This window comes from Hippocampus zosterae, chromosome 11, assembly GCF_025434085.1.
Source record: "Hippocampus zosterae strain Florida chromosome 11, ASM2543408v3, whole genome shotgun sequence".
NCBI classification, from domain to species: Eukaryota; Metazoa; Chordata; class Actinopteri; order Syngnathiformes; family Syngnathidae; genus Hippocampus; species Hippocampus zosterae.
Window position 1 is genome coordinate 14,007,422 of NC_067461.1, and position 22,698 is coordinate 14,030,119.

At 42.8% G+C, this 22,698-nt stretch overlaps 2 protein-coding genes across 4 annotated transcripts in view; one reads left to right on the forward strand and one right to left on the reverse strand.

Annotated features, from left to right (window-relative positions):
* ggps1 (geranylgeranyl diphosphate synthase 1) lies at positions 1-10,385 on the forward strand. The gene is made up of 4 exons (XM_052081295.1): positions 1-419; positions 1,375-1,472; positions 1,833-1,903; positions 8,735-10,385. Exons 2-4 carry the CDS (start codon positions 1,400-1,402, stop codon positions 9,512-9,514), a joined length of 924 nt encoding a protein of 307 aa, XP_051937255.1. The 5' UTR covers positions 1-419; positions 1,375-1,399; the 3' UTR covers positions 9,515-10,385.
* Positions 8,504-22,698, reverse strand: part of b3galnt2 (beta-1,3-N-acetylgalactosaminyltransferase 2) — a 19,582-nt gene continuing 5,387 nt past the window's right edge. The window contains exons 4-16 of one of the 3 annotated variants that reach the window (XR_007965049.1): positions 21,395-21,594; positions 21,203-21,298; positions 21,027-21,137; positions 20,869-20,947; positions 20,308-20,491; positions 18,753-18,878; positions 18,510-18,669; positions 18,380-18,436; positions 17,287-17,425; positions 14,501-14,626; positions 13,661-13,797; positions 8,941-9,485; positions 8,504-8,822 (exon numbers count right to left, since the gene is read on the reverse strand). Coding sequence is in view for 1 of the 3 variants with exons in the window: in XM_052081294.1 (XP_051937254.1) it covers positions 17,288-17,425; positions 18,380-18,436; positions 18,510-18,669; positions 18,753-18,878; positions 20,308-20,491; positions 20,869-20,947; positions 21,027-21,137; positions 21,203-21,298; positions 21,395-21,594 (1,151 nt within the window). In the remaining 2 variants the exon portion in view is untranslated. Of the gene's footprint in view, positions 8,823-8,940; positions 10,639-13,660; positions 13,798-14,500; positions 14,627-16,003; positions 16,837-17,286; positions 17,426-18,379; positions 18,437-18,509; positions 18,670-18,752; positions 18,879-20,307; positions 20,492-20,868; positions 20,948-21,026; positions 21,138-21,202; positions 21,299-21,394; positions 21,595-22,698 lie in introns of those variants that run through there. The other 2 variants (XR_007965048.1, XM_052081294.1) reach the window with 2 other exon arrangements.

Sequence of the window (22,698 nt, forward strand, 5' to 3'; positions counted from 1 at the left end):
ACATGGGTGCGTTTGTTTTTCTTCACATGTGTCCCAAATTGCCGTTCCCCTTTCGTTCATTGTCAAATACAAATCGGGTGTTGTTATCGGGCAATGTTGCTGATTCCGTAGAACACACACAGCTCGACGCGAATATAAATGTAGCTTCAGCAAGCTAACTGTTCTGACAGCAGACATTATCTGCCCAGTTCCAGTGCTAATATAGCACAACATCCCATGGCTGTGTAGTCGATTACTGCATCATCGCGAAGTGAATTTGGCAATTCTGTCGTTTTTACCGTAGTCAACCAAAGTATTAAATAAAACCAACCCGGCAAGCGCCTTGGCGTCTCGTTAACATTACTTTGCATGCTAACGCAAGTCAACTCGTGTGGCTAACAGGATCGGCCATTCACCATTCCTATATCGGAGACAACAAGGTAGGTAGAACTGAAGACAATTGTCGACACTTCGTGGGTTTTAAATTATAGACGTGACACTTTTCAATTAGCAGAATCGTTAACACAGAACAGGATAAGTAACATAAAATTACTAATATGTATAATCTTTAAATCTGAAATATGTTATATGCGTAAAATACTCGCGTTTGTGGTCTTGAAAAGGCTTCTGAATTCACGGACGTTTTGATTAAAATGAATGTTGAACAGATTTTGTCTTTCTCGTTGTAATACAGTATATTACACACGTACTACTACTCCTAATAATAATAAAGCTGAACTTCATAATGTCTTTTGGTTTTGTACCCATTTTGATCATCCACTGATGATTACAATGACATAATTCATTTGAGTCGACCATTTTTATTTTCCTTAGTATTTTTCTTTAAAAGTTAATTTTTAATAACATCGACTGAGGCCTAAAATTATTAGTCCATTTCATGCACGTGAACTGAACTGTTGATTTTCTTCTTCGTGCATTGTTATGGGTGATACCATACCACGCATCCAGTCGCGTGATCAGTTAGCATCCATTCATTGCAATTTCCTTCCATTCACAAACATTTTTAATACTGCTTCCTGCTCCCACCCCACCCAATAAATGAATACAATTCTTGTATTTGGTTCTGATTAGGAGTATATGGTGAGCGTAAGTACTACATAATAGCATCTTTTTCGTGTTTACTAGTTTTTATAGGGTTTTTGGAGCAAGTGGTGTTAAGTCTAGCCATGTCTCACGGTGATTGCTTTTGATTATTTTAAAGTTTAACATTCCAAACACTGATGATGTGTGCCATGTTGTTTTATAATCATGACACTGTAAAGGTACCAATACACCTCGTGTTCACCTAATAGACCACTTCCATCATCAATCAGGTTAATGCATATTCCAATTTTTTTGTTCCATTTTCATGAAAATCTATCTTTCTTCCCTTAGCAAGACATTAAATAGTTTTGGAGTGATGGACGGGGAGCCAGGGGCAGCCTCAGAGCGAATTCTCCTGGAGCCGTACAAATACTTGTTACAACTGCCAGGTGAATTCCCGCCAAACTTCACAAACACCACGATCACTGTCTTTTGGAAATTTCAAATTCATAAAATGAGCACTGGGATGTACTATTCAGTGTGTGAAATTCTGTACAAAATGATATTCCTTCTAACATTGACTTTTTGGGGGTCCTGCTGCTACTGCCTACCAGTTAATTTGCATTTAAAGTACTCCACATGTGCAAGTAGACAACACATTCTAATCAATATGGAATCCAGAATATGAAAACAACACCAGACATACTGTATATTGTAAGAAAGCCTTTTATTTCCTGTTTTCTTAGTGAGCTGATCATTTCACATCTCATCAAATAATCAAGCCACTTTTTTCATTATTGTCTCCTCAGGAAAACAAGTGCGTACAAAGCTTGCACAAGCATTCAACCACTGGCTCAATGTTCCAGAGGAAAAACTGCAGGTGAGTAATGGAAACGAAATACTAAAGGCCCAATCCAACTGCATGGCGAACAATTGCGAGTGTTTTCAAAGGCAGCGAATGTTGCGTTTGTCAGGGTTCAGTGATGGTTTTGTATTGAGAACAACTGAATTTGTGTTTGGGAAAACTGCATGTGAAAATTTACAGAATTTATTTTTCAATAAGGAGCAAACATAATTTCAGAATACCAGAAATACATTTCATCATTTTCCATTCAGTTTCAAGTTCCATCCATCCATCCATTTTCTAATGGGAGGAAACAAGTTAGATTGGCAGCCACGTTTGTCATATGCCACATTAATAAGACTAAGAATAAGAAAACCATTATTCATTTCACAATGGAGAAATTCCCAATTTACAGCAGCAAAGTTATGAAAGGTCAAGTAGAAGAACAAAAAGTAAAGGAGCTGCTGTAAAGGCGGCCACTCTCGCGGTGCCATCTTGAAGTCATAATAACAAAATAATACAACACAACACAACACATAAAACACAGACTGTGTTTCAATCTGAACCACTCTTCTGCATAATCTTTGTTGTTTGAAGCAGTTATAGGTGAAAGAGGAGAGGATCAAAGTGTCTTTTCATCAGTGGATCAGGGATGTCATGCTGACAATGTGCATACGTCTGCTACAAGCTAAGTTTTGAAAGCAAACAAGAAGCTGCAGCGTCCATTGACGAAAAAAAAGATTGGCTCACATCTGCTGTCCCATGTAAATCAGCTTCAATTCCAAGTCGCGACTCCCAGTAACACATATGCATCGATGCTCTGCGCTGACACTCCTTTCTTCTCATCGTCGGCTCCCCGAGCCATCCATCCAGCCGCAGACTGTCCAACAGCACCAACTTTTCTGCTAAACAAAGCGGGGCTGTGAAAAATGCTGCCCATTTCAGGCCCAAAAAAACACAACCACCCGGCTGTCCAGCAACAACAGTCAAATGGCACCGAAATTCCTCCCAATCAAAATTAGTGCTGTTATACGCGTGCTGCCGAGAAGGTGCAACCACCAAGCACAGATTCTTCTCCTTTGACGAATGTCGTGGCCAAAAAAGAAAATGCTAAAAACAATCCACATCAGGTCCACACGACGTAACAACAAACACAATGTGACAAAACAAAACACAAAAACAATGAAAAAAAACAAGGCTCTTGAGAGCACTTGCAGACGGCTGCCTACTCGGGCGCCATCTTGGACTTCATAATCTGGCAGAATCAGATTTATTCCACCCATGACTCACTCAGTATTATACAGAAGCTGTTTTGTGGACAACTGCAGCAGAATTTCTGGAGATAGAGCCGTAATGTCAATAGTTGGGATTATTTTCAATTGAAACCTGTTATAGCCTCACCATCTGAAGCACCAAAAGCAGCGTGAGGTCTTTATAAACAGCTCTCTCACATTATGACACAAAATCAACCTTTACGAAATTCTGAAAACATCATTTTTGTTTTCTTCTTTGATTCATGTGTCATGAATCTGCACAATAGCACAAGGAGAAAACACACTTTTCGAAATCACATTCAAACACTTGCAAGATGTCTCGTTTACAATTTCCAGTACCTCACAGCTTTTGTAAATTGTGTACAATTTATGGAAAGCATTTAAGGAAAGGCAAATTATAGTACTAGTGTGAATTAATTACAGGTAATGAATTAGGGTACTGGGAATGGCTCCCTTCAATGTGATCGTGCAAGTCAATCAAACGCTGCCGTTTTTCTTCAGTCAAATTACATTTGGGGGAGCTACTAAGGATTCGGTAGTTTTTCTCATTGACCACAATTATTGTGCTATGAGCTTTACAGTGCCAGTGATTGAAACTAATGTTGTGCCTGACTGCCTTTGAAACATGGGACACAAACTTGGAGAGCTGCGTTATCGTTGTAAATGACAAGAGTAAGTCGCCCGTCAGACGCGGATAACTCTGCTGTTCAAAATGTTTTTCTTGGTCCTCGTAAAATCCAAAATGTAAAAAAAACAAAAAAACATAAGATAAATAAAATGCATATCAATCTTCCATTCGTCCAATTGGGGGTGCTATGTGCCTTGCGCTTGAGCTGTTGATGTTCTATTGTTTCCATTGTGAGGACTTGCCTTCCATTTATTTACACGAGCTAGTTCCTCACAGATCAAACAATCAGTTGTGGGACGACCTCAATGTCGTTTGGATTTTAAAACAAACATGCGTATATTAAATGGTGGCAACATTGTTAACCTCATTAAAACGGCACAGGCACATTTTTGGGAGGGTAACATTTTCACATTAGTCGTGCACACATAAGAATAAATCAGATGGAATTATCAAAACAAAATGAGCGTAATGTATTTAGAATAAAACACATTTCTTTGCAAAACAAAAACCAAAATCTCCAAAATGATGTGACAGAGGTGGCCCGGTAGTCCAGTGGTTAGCACATCGGCTTCACAGTGCAGAGGTACCAGGTTCGATTCCAGCTCCGGCCTCCCTGTGTGGAGTTTGCATGTTCTCCCCGGGCCTGCGTGGGTTTTCTCCGGGTGCTCCGGTTTCCTCCCACATTCCAAAAACATGTGTGGCAGGCTGATTGAACACTCTACATTGTCCCTAGGTGTGAGTGTGAGTGCGAATGGTTGTTCGTTTCTGTGTGCCCTGCGATTGGCTGGCAACCGATCCAGGGTGTCCCCCGCCTACTGCCCGAAGACGGCTGGGATAGGCTCCAGCACCCCCCACAACCCTAGTGAGGATCAAGCGGCTCGGAAGATGAATGAATGAATGAATAAATGAATGAATGATGTGACAGATTAAATTTCGTATAATATAAATTTCACCAGTGCTCACCATGGATCATGATTGACTCGTGAGTGGATATTTGTCTAGAAATGGGTCAGGATGAGGAATAAGGAAAACATGTATAAATAAAACCAAATTGATTATCCGATGTCATGTTTTGGATAGAAATGGGTTCCCTACACGGCAAGTTTACATCAGAAATTGGAGACAGCTACAAGGCTGGCTTGCGTATTGATAGCCAAACTGTGAGCAAGGTCAGAGAACATTACACTAGAAAAAGTCTGAACTCAAGAAATTCCAATCTACCAAATTGCTATGCGGATAATAATTGAGTGTGGATATCATAAAATCGCAAAATACCTGAGAGCAAAGTAAATACAGCTTTCGAGGAGCATTAAAAAAATGTGTGTGGGGGAGGGGGGTAGCTACAGGGGTACAAAATAAGTGCATATTATTCTTGAGAAATTACAGTACCGTTTGGAGATTTGCATTGGATGAATAGCGTTGAAGGAAGGGCAAGGGGAAGATTGATAAATGCAACTCAACACCATTTAAGGGGTAAGTTAGAAGTGTTAAAACTAAGACCAGGATTTGAATGTAGCCTTACTTCACGAATTTACTTGAAGAAAGAAAAAATCTTGATCATTGCTCGCTGAACTGTAGTTTTGCTTAATTGTATGCATATTTCTCCCAGAAATGTTGGTCAAATTTGTTATTAGATATTCGACAGAGGTTCCAATGTACATTTACCTTACAAGATGACATTATCGGGCAGAAAATCTCTGCATTCCACAAGGCATTTTACACATCATGCTGCCTCTCACATGTGCCTGCTTATATGCCTCCGTATTCCACTTCATATTTGTTTCGTGTTTGCACTCCACGCGACCTCCACATGTTGATATTATAAACAAATCTGACTTTAGTCCACTGCCACAAGCCCTCTAATTCCAATTGCTGTGAATTACGGCACAGCACCCCCCCTCCCACCCCCCACCCCCTTGCGTGGCGCTCGGTAAACTCCCACTGAACCCATCCCGCAGACTGAGAGCGTACCTCTCGTCATCAGCGCTCTGCTGCCAAGAAGGCGCCGCCATGGAAACAAGTGTGCCTTCAGATAGATGAAGGTAATCAGTGACATTGGTGTACTGTATCATTCATTTGGACAGTACATCAAGTCTATGATGTGTGTCTGTGCAGTACATGTTGAGGTTCCCATTGTACTGTTGCCCTTGGTCTGTTCCCTCCAGCGTTGCAAAATGCTTATTAGCTTCACAAAATTCTATATTTCAAGAGCCATATTCTGTGTTCATCAAAGTTAAAGTCAAGCAAAGCACAGTTTGGCCGTGACTGGTATTGTTCTTGTGCTTACTGAGAAATTGATGAATTGACTTTACATCAGGCTTTACTCATTTTTATTGAGCTCTGTATAATGTTTACTTTTTTTTTAATAAACGTGTTATTTCTGACTATGTCTGCCATTTCAAGCCAAGTGCTGCAGTTCACAACAAATGCAGAATCACGTCCTCTGTAAGACATCACTAAGAATTGGATGGCAGTCACATAACTTGCGGCTACACATAAATGTTGGATGGTTTAATCACAAAAAATATCCATATTCAATTCGTCAAGTGGAACATTTAAGTTCCACTTGGCATGAGTAAGATTGTACTGCAGTGGGGCCTGAAATGGACCCAACTAATTTATTCTTTCCCACAAATCCGCCTGCTTCATGTGGTCAGAACCAATTTGATTGGTCAGTCATTTAATTATACTCATCGTGTACAAAATATCCCCTCACACTATGCGATGAACTAGTTGTGGAGCTACGTACGCATCAGTCGTCAGGCAGCATGAGTAGGGAGGCTGTAGGTACTGGTTGTTTTTTTGGGGGGGGGGGGGGGGGTTGCATTTCATTGTTGTATGTTCCTGGTCTACTTGTGTACAAATTTGGGTTACGCCGACAACGTAGGAACAGAATGGCGAAATAACCAAAGACTCCATGTATTGTATTTTAATGCGATGCACTTTGAATAAGTCAGTCAGAGGCATAAGGCCTCATCCGTTCCATCCACTGCCTTGTAACCCTGTTTGTGCAGGATCCCGAAATGACACGAGGACAGCCTGCTCACAACTGACTGCCTCTCAGTATATTGCACTGAATGTGCTTCTTTGTGGCAAAGGCATGTCTGCATTGTTAATTGGTCGTTGGTTGTGGCTTTGGCAAACTGACTTTCACTGTCGGCAAAGTGTAGTGCTAATCAATGAAGACTTGTGGATCAGTGAGGGCACGCAGCACATTGGCACCAGGGCGGTCTGACGAAACATCGTCGGCGCCGCTCTTTTTATCTTGGAGCCATCATTGATGGAAATTTTGGATTTGCTGTGGCGGAATAGGTGGTAGGGATGAGCAATTTCTGTTATTTTACCTTGTGAAACGAACGTCACTTGTTAAATTGGAGAGAACGGACTACGTCACTCATCCAATAGTGCCATTCAAGATTCAACATGTTCAGTTTTAAGTGCTGAATAAGGAGTTTTCAAGATGTGGTCTGCAAAATTATTTGCAACACACTATGTTGTGTCATTAAAAAAAGGGGTGGGGGCGGGACAGATGTACAGATGTGTGGCAGTAAAACACAGAAAAACAAAATTTTCTCCCTCCCTTCGCCTTGAGGCAATATCATAAATCTGAGGTCTTTGCATGCGTACAGCATTTCAAGCGCCGGCATGCTCTTTTCTAATATAAATTCGGACAGGTGAGGCAAGTTCACCTTGGCAAAATGAAAAAAGAAGCACGTAACCAAGCAACATGTTTTAAACATGTCAATAAACCACTGCAGTTTGCAACAAACTGTATCAATGGCACCATGCTACAGAATCTGAAAGCGGTCCACTCATGTTGTCCGTTTCTTTACAGGAATTAAAGTCCCTGACGGAGATTGATAAAAACTTCATTTGTTTCGGTTCCTTTCGCTTAATTTCCTTTAATTCCCTTTCTATTTAACAGGAAATGGATAATTACCTTCAAACATTCAGAAAAAACAAAAATAATGACATTTTCGGATATACATGGCAGTGTTTTTTTTCCATCCCAGAAAAGAGAAAATCGCTTACCTCGCTAACAATTTTAGCTGTCACTTCAGTCTTCAACAGAGCTGCCACTGTATTAAAAAAAAATGACAGGGTGAATGCCACAGCACAGGTATGCATAGTAGTTACATGTAATTGACGTTATGATTATGGGGGGAGCCCTTGAAAACGAAATGTTTGAGAACTGCGGTCCAAGGGGAGACTGTCATGTGTACCGTGGCTCACTGAGAGGTTTCAGGGTCAAGGAAAGATTGTGTTAGGCAGCCTTGGCCATCTGCCTGACCCACTGAGTGTCTCTGAGCAAACGGCTCTCACTCCCACCAGCCTTCAAATCACAAGGTCAGCATTTGACTTACTACTCTGTGTCTCGTATCCTCTCAGAGGGGAGGATATTGATGGTTCCATTTTATCATTCAACATCAGTGTCAACATTTCCAGACTGGTTTGGATTTTAGGGATTTTGTTTTTGTTTTTTCTTAAGATGAGGATACCCCAAAAGTTAGGTCAGGGAGACAGTCGTACTTATAGATTTTCATACTATGGGAGTTTCTGAATTATTGGAATTTTTCAAACTTTGCCTGATCAATTTGTTTTAAAAAATGGTACATGCGCTACAAATCCTGCTACGGCAAATTTAGGAACACAACTGTGGTGGATCGAAAAGGAATTTGTGGAAATGAATGTATTTTTCCAAAAAGCAATGCATTCTCTTATTTGTTATTAGGAGATACTTTTTGTCTCCTAATGCTAAGTAAGGCGCTTTTAGGACGTGAAGAGGTGTGTAGTCCTGCATCCACTAATTATGAGTGTGTAAGTGTAGGTCAATCACTCACCATTTGACTGTCAGTACTCGAGTGGAGCTTGGCGCCCTCTGGTGTGCACAAGTTGTAGTGCATCGACATACCATACACGCCGTCTCTCAAGGTCACTTGAGTTTTTCTTGTCTTCTTAATTCAGGTGATCATCGAAGTGACCGAAATGTTGCACAACGCCAGCTTGCTCATAGATGACATCGAAGACAACTCCAATCTGCGGCGAGGTTTCCCTGTGGCCCACAGCATTTACGGCGTGCCATCAGTCATCAACTCTGCCAACTACGTGTACTTTCTGGGTTTGGAGAAGGTGTTGACGCTGGAGAACCCCGAAGCCGTGCGCGTGTTTACCCGGCAACTGCTGGAGCTGCACCGCGGCCAGGGCCTGGACATCCACTGGAGGGACACGTACACCTGTCCCACGGAGCAGGAGTACCGCGACATGGTGCTGCAGAAAACCGGAGGTCTCTTCGGCCTGGCCGTGGGCCTGATGCAGCTCTTCTCCGATTGGAAGCAGGATTTGAAGCCCCTCCTCGACACTCTGGGCCTCTTCTTCCAGATCCGGGATGACTACGCCAACCTGAGCTCTCGCGAGTACAGTGAGAACAAGAGTTTCTGCGAGGACCTGACAGAGGGCAAGTTCTCTTTCCCCACCATCCACGCCATCTGGTCACGTCCAGAGAGCACCCAGGTGCAGAACATCCTCAGACAGCGCACCGACAACTTGGACATCAAGCGTTACTGCGTGGACTACCTGGAGAAGGTGGGCTCCTTCGCATATACCCGTCAGACTCTGCGAGAGCTGGAGGCCGAGGTTTACCATCTAATCAGGGAGTTTGGGGGGAACCCTCAGCTGGAAAGCCTGGTGGAGCTCCTCAGCCGCATGCATCGAGAGGCTGAAACGGAGTCAAAGGCTGAGCACTGAGCAGCACGTCATGCTAAACCGCTTTGACCTCGTCTTCCTCTTTGTCGTCACTCACTCCGCAAGCCTTAAGTCCACGAAAACACTCGTTATCACAAAACTGTTAGAACATTAGACCACTGGTGGAAACCAATCAAGTATGCGTCCTGCCCCTACGGTTGCTGTGTTGGAAATTTGTTAAAATGACAATGCCACTATTCATATCTTATTAAACTGTAGCCTCCATTTATCTTGGTGGACGCAAAGGCAGCCTGTGTTCAGAAAATATGCTGAAATCATGAAGCGACTGTTCAGGTTGTAATAAACACTCCGTGGAAGCAAATGCTGCCCATCTTTTGGAAAAGTGTTCATTTCACAATTTGGCTTTGGAGGAAATTGTCCATGTTTGCTTCAAAATGTGAAATATTCCAGGCTGGCTCAGGTTTCTTTGTGTGCCGCAGACATTGAATTTCCTACCATGGTCACGTACGCTGTCATCATTGTGTGAATGAGGCGACATTTTAAAAGCCCTTTGAGTACCTTGAAGTTAGAAATGCGCTATCTAAAGGGAGAGCCATTTGCTTTATAACCAACAGAGTGTTTTGCTGAAGTCCATCTTTGAAGCACATGGATGTTTGGAGTGTCTTAAGAGACACGTGGCTCTTATTCATCAAGCCGCCACAGCTCAAAGAACATCAAATTGTCCACTTGTTATGCAAAATATTGCTATTCCATTTAACAGTGTGATTTTTTTTGGGGGGGGGTGCTCAATATTTCTGTGCGTTTCTCAGTTCATCATTGGAGTATCATATTTCCATTATTTTTATCATGCTCACAAAATTGTTAACCTTTCACACTGTTATCAGGCAACAATTAAATAAAGATTCTTCAAGAACGTTTTACGGTCTTGCAGGTTTTGTTGTCCTCAGGGGTCATATAAGCTTTCCTCTAAACCCATGAAGAGAAATAGCGCCATCTAGTGAACAAATATTTCAAGACTGCAAATGTTTAATGCATCTGAATTCAAACGGGGGCAGAACGGTGTGCATCCTGGTTAGCATAGCTGTCTCAATAATGAGGTTTTGGGTTGAAATTTTGGTTCAGGTCTTCCTGTTTGAGGTTTCTTCAGGTACTTCATCTCCAGGTTCCTTTCGCATCCCAAAAATATGAATTTTAGAATTAAAAACTACAATTTCCATAGATGTCAATGGTTGTGGACATACATGTGCCTTATATGCTCAGGGTCAACCACAAGCTTGAGAACAAGTGTGACAGAAAATAGATGGGCAAGCATTTGTCTGTTTCTTATTCCAGCCAGCTCACAACTGCAAATACAAACTTTTCAGCACAATATAATCACAGAATGTACGTGGTACTGCACTGCACACAGGTCTTTCTTTTTTCTTTTTTTTTATCCAACAGAAGCAGCCACGTCAAAAAGCCTGGAGTGTATTCAATGCTGGTTGCACTGAACATGGCTGTAGTTTTGCAGCAACTTTTGTCTGAACTCATCCAACTCGTGCCCGTGTCTTTTTCATGTCTTATCAAAGCTCGCCTTCTCTTCCGTGGTACTCCCACAATAATTCTCAAGACTTTGTCCATTTTTTCCCCCCTAAAACAGGCGGTGAAAGCGAAGCCATTTGCTTTGTTGTTTGCTCTGAGCAAGTGTGATAACATGCAAATAGCAGAAGAGCTTGCTTGAGTCCATCACAATCACTCATCAAAACCCCGCCACGAATCACTTTTTTTTTCCCTCTCTCATGGACGCAGAGATTGATTCAGGCATGCTGGTGTTTGCGTGGGGACCAATAGACCTATCATCCCCGCCCATTCCTTGCAAGACTTGGTTATTTATCATCAGGCTGCGCTTTAAGGACAGAGATGGAGAGTTCATAAATATTCTAATGGCAACAAACCCATTTTGTAGCTCAAATGACGGGCCAAAGTGCTGAGTAGATTCAATTCAACATTCGTCAAACAGTGCAACTTCTCCATTGGCACACAACTTGAAAGATTCAGAATAGGACCAACATCCATCCATCCATCCAGGGGCACAATTGAGGGAATCCTCTCAAGTATTCATAAAGCTCTAAGTCATTACAGTACTGTACATAAAATACACCGTTTTGAAATATGTATACAAAGTAAGTAAATAGTCTGATGAAAAGTTGATACTTTTCTCTTCACATTCTATTTCTATATGTTAATTACAATTGATAATAAAAAAAACTTGACTTTAAAGTTCAGAACATATGTATGGGACCGATTACAGTGGAGCCCGGCAAATAGTGACAATCCGCAAAGAATCTGCGGGTGCCGGAGCGTGAGCATGTGAGAGTCCACCGCATCCGTTTTCATTTCAGGTCATATTGGGGACCTGTCACTCTCAAAGTTTGGGAACATATGAGGTCATGTTAGATTCCGAACATGATAGGAAATAGCCACTGTTGAACAAGCTGATGTTCATGAAAGTCTTCATTCATTTCATTCATTCATCTTCCGAGCCGCTTGATCCTCACTAGGGTCGCGGGGGGTGCTGGAGCCTATCCCAGCTGTCTTCGGGCAGTAGGCGGGGGACACCCTGAATCGGTTGCCAGCCAATCGCAGGGCACACAGAAAGGAACAACCATTCGCACTCACACTCACACCTCGGGACAATTTAGAGTGTTCAATTAGCCTGCCACGCATGTTTTTTTTTGGAATGTGGGAGGAAACCGGAGCACCCGGAGAAAACCCACGCAGGCCCGGGGAGAACATGCAAACTCCACACAGGGAGGCCGGAGCTGGAATTGAACCCGGTACCTCTGCACTGTGAAGCCGACTACCGGGCCGCCCTTCATGAAAGTCTTGTTTTGCTTAAAAAAATAAAATAACCCCCCCCCCCAAAAAAAAACAAAAACAAAGGCAATTTGCCTACTTTTCATGCAGCATGAAGGCCATCAGACAGTATTCACATTGGGCCATATCATCCCGCCTCCTTGAATCAGAAACGGTGTGTAGCCCTTTCCTAATATAAAATGCCAGTTCATGGATTTATTGTAAATAACAAAATGGCAAATATTAGAAATAGAAACAATGTTCCATTTAATATGTATCATATAATAATGATTCAAGTTATTTATGGAATCGTATCATGACTTCATTCGTCGTAACTAGTTAAAAATCATAAAATTAACCCTTTCAGGGACAGCGAACACTCCAGTGGACAGCCTATCATGTTATCAGGTGCATGAAAGGGTCAAAGGTGAGAATTCATTTTAGTGTTGAAATTAGTTTTCCAAAACGACTTAACGTATACATTTTGACGAGGGATGTGCGTTTCTTTGACGTCATCTACAAATGATCTCGATGGTCTGTCAGTTTGAAAAATCACGTAGGGCCCTGCATCCACAATTATTCTGCCGTATAATCTATGAGCGAGTGGGTTTTGTTTTTCGAAAATCAGCCCCCAGCATTCCAGGTGTGCCTACAACACGTTCGACTAAATTTTGTGATAAAGTGTCTCTCATCGTAATGCATCTCGACTATGTGACAGGGTATCCGAATGCATCAATAGGCATGAGAGTCACTCAGAAGACAGCTGTGAGGTTTGACACCGTACTATGACACAGGCTAACGACACTCAAGAGCACTTGATGTATAGACATTAAACAGCCTCATTAATATTCATGCTGTTGCACCCAGAGCAACATGTGCTTGCGCATATTTTTACCAGCGCCCACTTGTTTGCAAAGCCTCTCGTCAGCCTCATCGCATCCTATTTGGGGTAAGGAGGAATAATTAACTAGTCACTGTTTTCAGCCTTCATTTATCATACGGGAAAAGTTTTTGAGGGGGAACGATCGCAGACGTACACTGCCTGAGCTCATTTGCGATCCTCTTACGTCTGTCACTCACCGAACCAATTATCACACACACGTACTCCCATTGCAGAAGCTTTGCCATACGACTGCAGCAGGAGTCGAGTGGGCTTATGAAATACGATTCACTCGAGAGCAGCGTTGCATTGACAAGCAATGAAGTCTTTACGGAATATTTCCACGTGACCCGATGCACTTTGTGCGCCACACATAATACGACTGATGTGAAGATGTCGGGGGACGGCGTGGTGAGGAGATGCTTATCTTCCGAGTGGGAATGAAAGTTGTGATGGTGCGTCTAATATATTACCTCCTCATTCCCGTGAGTCATAAACAGTCAGCAAGGCTCTTTTCGGATGTCATGAATAAATGATTTACTCCTCCTCCTCCTCCCAGAGAGCCCCACACATGGATGGATGAGAGTGATTGACAGCAGTGTGGAATGGTCTGCATAAGTACAAAAGATGTTCAAATAGTGATGCATATGGCGGCCAATCAACACACTTTAGGATTGACTCATCAGGACTGGAAAAGAAAAAGTAGCATCATTTTTGTGTAAAGCTGTATTAGAAAACCGAAACCAATAATGGCGGCAATCAAATGGACAGATTATTTAGTCATTTATCAATAGCACAGGGTATACACGAAGTTTCTTACCAAATGCAAAAATGACAAAAGCAACGGACAGTACTGTCTGTTAATTGCGTTTGTTCAATAGACTTTTTGAAGTGTTTAATCGCACTGCATTTCCATATTTCCGGTTCTCTGTTGATGAAATATGTTGCTTAAAAGAAAAGAAAAAAAAACAAGGCTAACCAAATGGCTACTTTAAGTGCACCGTTTATTGAAACTACACCAGATGGGCAGACTTAGCGAAACCACAGGATTACGTAAGACAACTACCGCAGCACCCAATGTAAAACAAACTGTACATGAATATTCAATAAATGTGGCAAAAAACTACTTCAATATCTCCTTATTTAGGAATAATATTTGTCGAGTCATTTGCCTTTGTGATAAATGTGTTAAACGGAGGCAACGGACATTGTGTGGCCCATTCTAAAATGATTTTTAAAAATGTAGTAATCATCATCAATCTGTTTTGTCTATTGATTTTCCTCATTAGGAGAATAGATAAGGTGGAGCCTACCCCTTTGTGGCTTTAGGTGAGATGAGGTGTTCACCCTGGAACATCAGTTAATCGCAGGGGGACACAGACTATATCGTCAAATCACCATTCCAACTCACATCCACATCAATGGGCAATTCAAGAGTCCTTTTGAGAATAAATGTTAGAGGGTGAAGAACAGTAACTTCATCAGCACTGGGAAAAATATCTATATCAGGGACCCTGCTTTTTAAAAAAACTAAACTTTAAACTAATCTGCAAAACGCATTCAACAGAATAACATAATTTGTTAATTGAGTAATCAAAACAGCATGTGATCTAAAACACAGTTGGAATGTTTTCCAAGCATAACTTATAAAGTAGGTTGACCAGAAGTCCGTGTTAGGCCCAGACACGGCCGCTTGTGGAGCTCTAAAAATGACATCGGGCAGGGATTTAAAAATCATTCTGGATTTCGTTTTCTTAAATCGACATATTTTTCGGAACGCGTGTTCTGTAATAAGAAAGAAGTAGAACCATTTGTGCAAGGTGGGGTGGAGGGTGGGGCGGTCTTGTGTCTACCCGTTGCAGCATCTCCGCTGTATTGGCGTGATGGCTCCGAGTGTAACATCCTTCGAGTCAGAAAACCCTAATTGTGTAACACAGATTTATCTTGTGTGTGAAATGCGCTACATAAATAAACGCCTCGCCTTGGCTTTGACGTCTTGCTTTCCCCCGGCGTCTCTCCTTCATCCGTAAACGAGTTAGTTCATCACACAGCAAAAGACACTGTGACTGCAACACTTTTTTTTTTCAAAATATCTATTCATGAGACGGAAGGTCCAACGAAAAAGGCCGAATTAGACTTGCAAATAGGCACATTGGCCAAGTGTGTAGGTGGACACATTAAAAGAGTGTTGGTAATTTAAACCTTTCACATCAGTGTTCGCTGGCGCTTAGGCAAATGAAATAAGTTCATCTCCTGAAGAAGCACTCAAGCGCTAATGAGAGCTTTCATCTGTGTGTTATTCCCTCGTTTCTCTCTCACTTCACCAAGAAGACAACAAAATCGTGACGGGGGGGTGGAATGTTCCTTTATGTAAGCAGGCGACTAGAACGCATGCGGATGGGACTTTGCTATCTCACTATAAGAGGAGGTTGAATCTCAAGGGATGGACGGCAGTTTGTTTAAATGTCAGCTTAAATGCAGGAGCGCATTTTTAGGGCAACATCTCAAACAAAACAAAAGACATTTCATCTCAAAGTAGATACATGTTGAGCATGCTTGTCATTTATGATTTTTGTCTCAGGGCAAAACACCAGTTGGTATGAGAGCAGGCGTTCAAAACTCAAAAATGAGATGCACTTTTCAGGTCCGTGTAAATTTGGATAGTGACAGAGATTTTATTTTGCCTTTGTACTCACTGAGCTTTTGCACCAAAACATTGCAATTACCATTTTGGAGTTACAGCCAGCTTCGTTTTTTAGTCTAGATCCATAGTGTTAAGATCAAGTGATTGAGTGAGCCATTGAAGAGCATGACACTTTTTATTTTTATCCTTGAAAAAGTCTTGCATTACTTTTACATTAGATGTGGATAATCATCGGCATGCGCCAGTGTCAGGTTATTAGCATTTGACTGAGTGTGAGCAGATACATCACATAATTCATCAGTGAACTAGTTAGTCTTGGTTTATGTTGTAAAAAAAAAAAAGTAATGACTTTTGGGGGGAGGGGGGGTTCGCCTTATAAACCCTTATAAACCACCTATTAACCCTCCTACATTACATTTGAAGGTGTCTCTTGATTATAGATTTGAACAATGATAAGCCTCACTTATCCAGTGTGTTGCGATCTTTAAAAGTTGTTTTTCCTTCTGAAGGCTAAGGGTGATGGTCCAATACATTTTTCTTGGAATTTTTTTTAATAATAATTGGAATATTACAACTCGTGTGCTTTTCACGAAATGGGAGAAAAAGGTGAAGGCAACAAGACCCGCAAACGAGAAACTAGAGTCGGCAACCCCTAAAAATAGATGGGATTTACATAAAATAGCCGCTATTGCAAAATGCCACGTTTTTGTAAAACCTCTTCAAGCCGAAAGTCTACACTTCAGTCGCGTTAGTTTTTTCTTCTAAATGTGTGGAGGGGAAGAAAGAAAAAAAAAATCACAGAAATTCACTGTCACTGTCAACCAGATTTGAAACAAAGTGTAAATTGTTCTGCCCCCAAAATATTCCACAGGTTCACAATTGATGTCTTAGGAAAACAACCAGCGCGCCGCTTCAGAGTGATTTCCTATTCCTTTTTAGATATAAAAATGGACTATGGTCGCAAAATGGTGCATCTGCTGATGGTGGACCGTCGCAGTTGTTGAGCTGGAACGCAAATAAAATGATACCAGGTGAATGTGGATCCAACAAGAATATAAATGTACATCTTCGGCTCCAAAATACACAAGAAACATTTTCATCTCTTTTGACATTTTCTTTATGTCCTGCAAAGGAGTCAAGTTTCAAAGGTTTGCCTCGCAAATTGTACAACAATTTGTCGACCGATAATCTATGCTGCTGTTACAAATACAATAAGGCAACGTCACTATCTTGCACAACGACAACTGGGTGGCAGGACGGGCAGGGATGGGCAGGGAGGGCAAAGAATAGCAATATCATCTTTTCCTTTTTAAAAAGTTTGTGCCAAGTAACAGAAATGATCAAAACACTTCATGGCAACACAGTGTGAACTTGGAAAACAACGAAATCACAATTTGAGGAATGGAGAAAAACGCAGAAGCCTGAATGTCACAAGTACGCAGTGTGATTCCAGACCTTACTGTCCCCAGGGACATCCGCAGGGGTCACCGCACGTCCTCTTCCTGTCCCACATGGCACGCAGCTCCTCCGCTGTGTGCTGGGGGGACGACAGCATGTCCAGGTAGCATTCTTTCTCACAGAGCCAGCTGGGGTCCTGGCGAGGAGAGGAGTTGCGTTAACACGGCCCGTCGCCAACTGTTTATTTTGCTCAGTGAACACGCCGCAAACAAGCCTCCATGTTGGGGAGATTAAACAACACGGTGACAGGCCGCGGTGGCATTCAAGCACAGAGTGTTTAGGTGGGGAAACATCTGCACTCGCTTGTTTGAACATTTGCATGACCTTACTTCCACCGCGGAGGGTGTTTTTTCAATGTCCTTTCTTTGTTAGGGCATCGTTCAAAGACAACAACAACAAAAATTGCCACAAAGGTTTGTGGTGGGTACAGGGTCAAATCAATTACGTGTTGAAATGCACTTCCATGCTTGTTTAGAAATATGGAATTTTCTCACATTGTCCTCAATGTCCATATGAATAATGCATGACACTCCATGCAGATGGTGAGTATTTACAAAGGTACGATTTTTGTGCAGATCCAAATTTGGATGGTTGTCTGCGCTCCATTGAGTGGCATTCGAGTAATTACATCCCCCTTAGGATGTAAGCCTCTAGTCATGTGCACTTAAATCCTGACAAACCCTATTCAGTTGCATTTTCTGCACTGCTCGATGATCATAATTACATTCTGGACATGAGTCAGAATATATTTGGGATACAGGGACTCATTTTATTTGAAAATATGTTCCTGTTGTCTCTCCATACATGCATGTTGAGAGCCTGTATTTAAATGCAAAGTGTATTTCCATTACCTAATAATAATAATAATGCATCGTCTCACGTGTTACTGTCCAGTTTCCAATGAAGAAAAAATACAGTGCATTGTCCACTTCATATTTTATGTTCTCATAAACAGATTGCCTGCTGTGGAAACACATGATGGTGACAATTTGACAGATTGAGGTGATTTTTTTACATGCATGAGGTAAAGTTTTGGCAATCCAACAGAACCCTTCGCTAGCTTCCAATTGATGGGTTTGGCAGATTTTACCTGATACTTCTGTGGTCCAACAGCTGCCATCCAGATGCCCATGCTCACGTCTTCTCCCTATGACGACACGTTTGTTAGCTCACCTTTCACATGTGCCCTCCGGCAAGGTGGTCGATGCGCAAGGGGCTACCTGGTAGGCCTTCAGACTCTGCGCGTTTGTGGCGAGCCACTGCACCAGGTCACGTGACACCACATAGCCAGATCCGCACGCAAAGGCCGGGTAGGCGGGACTGGCATACTCGAGCTCTTGCCACTTTCCGATGCGATCCACTGCCCAGCTCTGTCTGAAACTGGGTCAAGCTGGGGCGTGATCTTTGGCCATCGTGCAGAAACACGGTATCATGTAAAATCCCACCGAGACGTCTGTACTTACTTCCCCCACCAGAAATGGCTACGTTTGAGACCCTTGTGCTCGATCTTCATTAAAACGGAGTCCACGTCGATGTAGCAATCATCATCAGTCTTCAGGAGCAGACTGAAGTCAATATTTGCCACAGACCTGTCAAATTGGGAATGAGTGGATTTTCAATAATGGCGATACGATAAGAGCACTGCACACAGCCGCTTAAAACATCAGGCCAGAGCCCAAAAAGGTGCCTTGCCAACACTGACATTGATAAATGTGATGCTATTGAGGGAAAAGACAAGAGTCGGGAGACGAGTAGACTTAACGGATAATTCTCTTTTCACACAGTAAGGAAATTTGAGATGATGATTCAGGACACACAAGGGGAAAGTGGAACTAACATGCAGAAGGGTGGCCGTCTGAAGACTTGAGAGTATAGCGTGACATTAACTGTGAAAATCTCAGTCAATGCCCCAAAGGCAAAAATGTACACAAAAACTTTCACATAACGAATTTCTCGCAAATTGCATGTGACCTCAGCAAACCTTGATAGGATTAATTATATTTTGGGGGGTGGTTGGTGACATTTTCTAAATTCAACCACAATAGTAAGCAAAAAAAAAAAAAAAAAAATTACTTAGAGGAACTTGGAGCCTCTGACCTTACTGTTCATGGTACAATGGCTAAGCCCATCGCACTGACCCATTCATTGCGTGTGCTCATTAGGGTGAACTGGAGCTGATCCCCGCTGACATTAGGGGAGAGGCAGAGGACACCCTGGACTGGTCACTAGCCACTATTCCGCTTTCCTCCCACCTTCCAAAAACATGCGTGGCAGGTTAATGGAACACTCTAAATTGCCCCTAGGTGTGAGTGTATGCGCGGGATGCTTGTTCGCCTCTGTGTGCCCTGCGATTGGCTGGCAACCGGTTCAGGGTGTCCCCCGCCTCCTGCCCGATGACAGCTGGGATAGGCTCCAACATGCCCCGCGACTTTGTGAGGATAAGCGGATCAGAAAATGGATGGATTTAAACTAACATCGCTGTGGGAGCAGCACAGAGTCACACACACCATAATGAAAAATAATCAAATGTGACTGAAGGAGCAGAAAACAGTGCACTGCTACAAGTGAGATCTCGGAAGTCTTGAGATGTGCGGCCTTTGGAAAAAGATTGTTTAGAAATATGTACAAAAATGGAGCCAAACGTGGGACAATGCATTTGTGGTACAAACATCACAGAAGAGCAGCACATGGATGACAAGTGACATGAAGCAATTAGTGCATCTGCTTTGTGACAGATGCAAGGGTAGTCCTGTCGAAAGTGATATTGCTATAGAATGAATAGCCCACCAATCCTTAACAAGCTGCACATTTCGTCCTTTGATTGATTAGGCCTCACTCTGGGAGTGTTTAGCTTACGTCTGGATAATTGATGACACACAGTGGCGCTGATTGCAAGTATGCCTCTGACAGCCGGGACGCTTGTGAGGCAATGACACACTTTCATTTTCGAGGTCTGATTTCCTTGGAGGGCCAGGGCAATTTGGAGACGGAAAGCAGAGTCATTAGCACTTGCCGTACCATTTGTAGAACTGAAGGAGTTTGGAAGGCACGTTCCTGTAGGTGTCCACCACATCTACGAAGACCATGTCGTCGTGCCTAAGGCTCTCTTGCTTCAAAGCGGCATCCTCCTGCCTCAGCCCCGAGGCGTGGCGCTCCATCCTGGCTGGACAGCCCCACAAGTGCTCACGCAGACCGTTCCTGTCTGAGTCACAGCAGGTGGAGAGAGCTTGGGTGGTAGAGAAAAAGTCCACAAAACATTTCAAAAGGCACCGCTGCTCACTACATGAGGGCGTGCCGTGTTGATGCCTGCTGGAGAAAAATATGTGAGGGAAAAAAAAAACCTGTGGTTGCAAGGTAGTACTAAATGGCAAATCTAAAACAGTTTCCCTCAAAGTAGCTAGAATCGGTTTGGAGCTAAACTAAAACCTGATGAGCCGCAAAAGTGTAAAATCAATAATCGAGCACAACAAGATGAGCGGTCGGTGAAAAGCCCTGAGGCTGAAAAAACAAAACAAAAAACCAATCTCTTCAAGTACCAGAGAGAAAACAAGGTTTCGAAATGTTGACACTAGTACCAACCGTAAATGGTAAAGGTGAAGCCTCCAGCCAAACCAGGAAATCCAACAGCACTTCTGTGGGGCAGTACACCTTCTGCAATCTGTGGTTTCAAAAACAACAAGCGGGACATGAGCTTGCTCCTTGAACTTTAACCCTACCTGCTGAACTATTTTACTTACAGACGAGAACTTAAGTACGCCTCCCCCATCATTGAGCTGCACACATGATGAGTTGACTGTGGTCAGTACGTCTAAGTCGGAACTCTCCCACACTAGCGTCCCCTCAAAACCCTGGATAATGAACACAAGTTGTTTTCTCAGGGCCTGTGTTGCTGCCATTTGAAAAACACACCTACCTTGGGCAAGATGAACTGCTCCACGGGTTTGTACCAGATACCGCTTACGAGGGTCCCTGTGCTGATGGCGCTGAAGCGAGCAGTTACTATCGCCTCCTGCAAATAAAAACCAAAAAAAAAACAAAGCTGCTCATTAGGACTGTGAGTATTTCCACATGGACAGCTTGTAAATCAAGCAAGAAAAGTAGCTACCTCCTGATCTAGCTGCAGGAGCTTTACAGTCACATTGCTCTTCAGTTCAGGCTGAGTGCTTCGGGGAAACACCCCCAGCCTGGTGATCACCACCGGGTGGAGCACCTTAAAATCCAGGGCGACAGCGGACACATCAGAGGGGACCAGCGCCATAGGGTCGGACACCATCACGATTTCTCTCTCTGCATCCTGGCCTGCCTCTGAGTCAGAGGGCACAGAAAACACTACGTGAGCGTGATTACAATGCCAGCATACTGACATTCCTTATTTTTATTTTATTTTTTTAAGGAAAGACCAAGTGACAGGAGAAGAGAGATGGCCCCTGGTAAAGTGATTTCACCGTCAAAAAATTGGACTCAAAACTGGGTGGGAAGTGTAGTTAATGCTGAATTGTAAAAGAGTCACATTGAAATACCGGAGATCAATTAAAAGATTGAGGCTATTGATGGTAAGCGGGCTACTGTTATGTCGAGTTGAGCAAATGTTCTTCAGTGCTGAATGAAAGTGAAAGGTGTGTGTGCGTGTGTGTGTGTGTGTGCGTGTGCGCGCGCGCACACAGGCTGGATCCAGCCACTTTTGAACATAAACCAGTGATGTTCAAAATAACCACACAAACCTAAACGCAACACTCTGCAACAAGTATTTTCTTTGTTTTTTGTATGGGCACCTCCCATATGTTCATCGGCTAAGATCATTAAATATTTGTTCAACGCTTTTCTTGATGATGCGGGAAGAAACTCCCCCCAAAAATAATTATAATACCGGTAATTAATTTAACTCAGGGGCACGCATGGTTGTTTGTCTCTGTGTGCCCTGCGATTGGCTGGCAACCGGTTCAGGGTGTCCCCTGCCTACTGCCCGAAGACGGCGGGGATTGGCTCCAGCACCCGCCGCGACCCGAGTGAGGGTTAAGCGGTTCGGAAAAATGGATGAATTTAATCCAGAGGGATTGTCCCACTGTGTTGTCAAAGTTTTGAATGAAATACGATGACATCCACCACACACGTGGGGGAGGTGCTGAATCTCAAATACACCAAAATTCCATAAAACTATCTGGGCACAGTTATATGTATTTTAGGTAGTCTCAAATATGGTCTACATTTTGTAACCAAACTTGCAGATGCGCTGGGGGGCGTAGCGGGAATGCCCAGTGAGGCGGTGCGGGTCTACCAAATTCACAAACACTGATTTAGACCGTTGCCCCGGCACGAAATATAATATTGCAACTTTTTGAAATATTTCAATCACTAAAGTATCGTTTGTTTTTTTTCTTGTTATCCAAGTACAAGGATACATTGATCTGA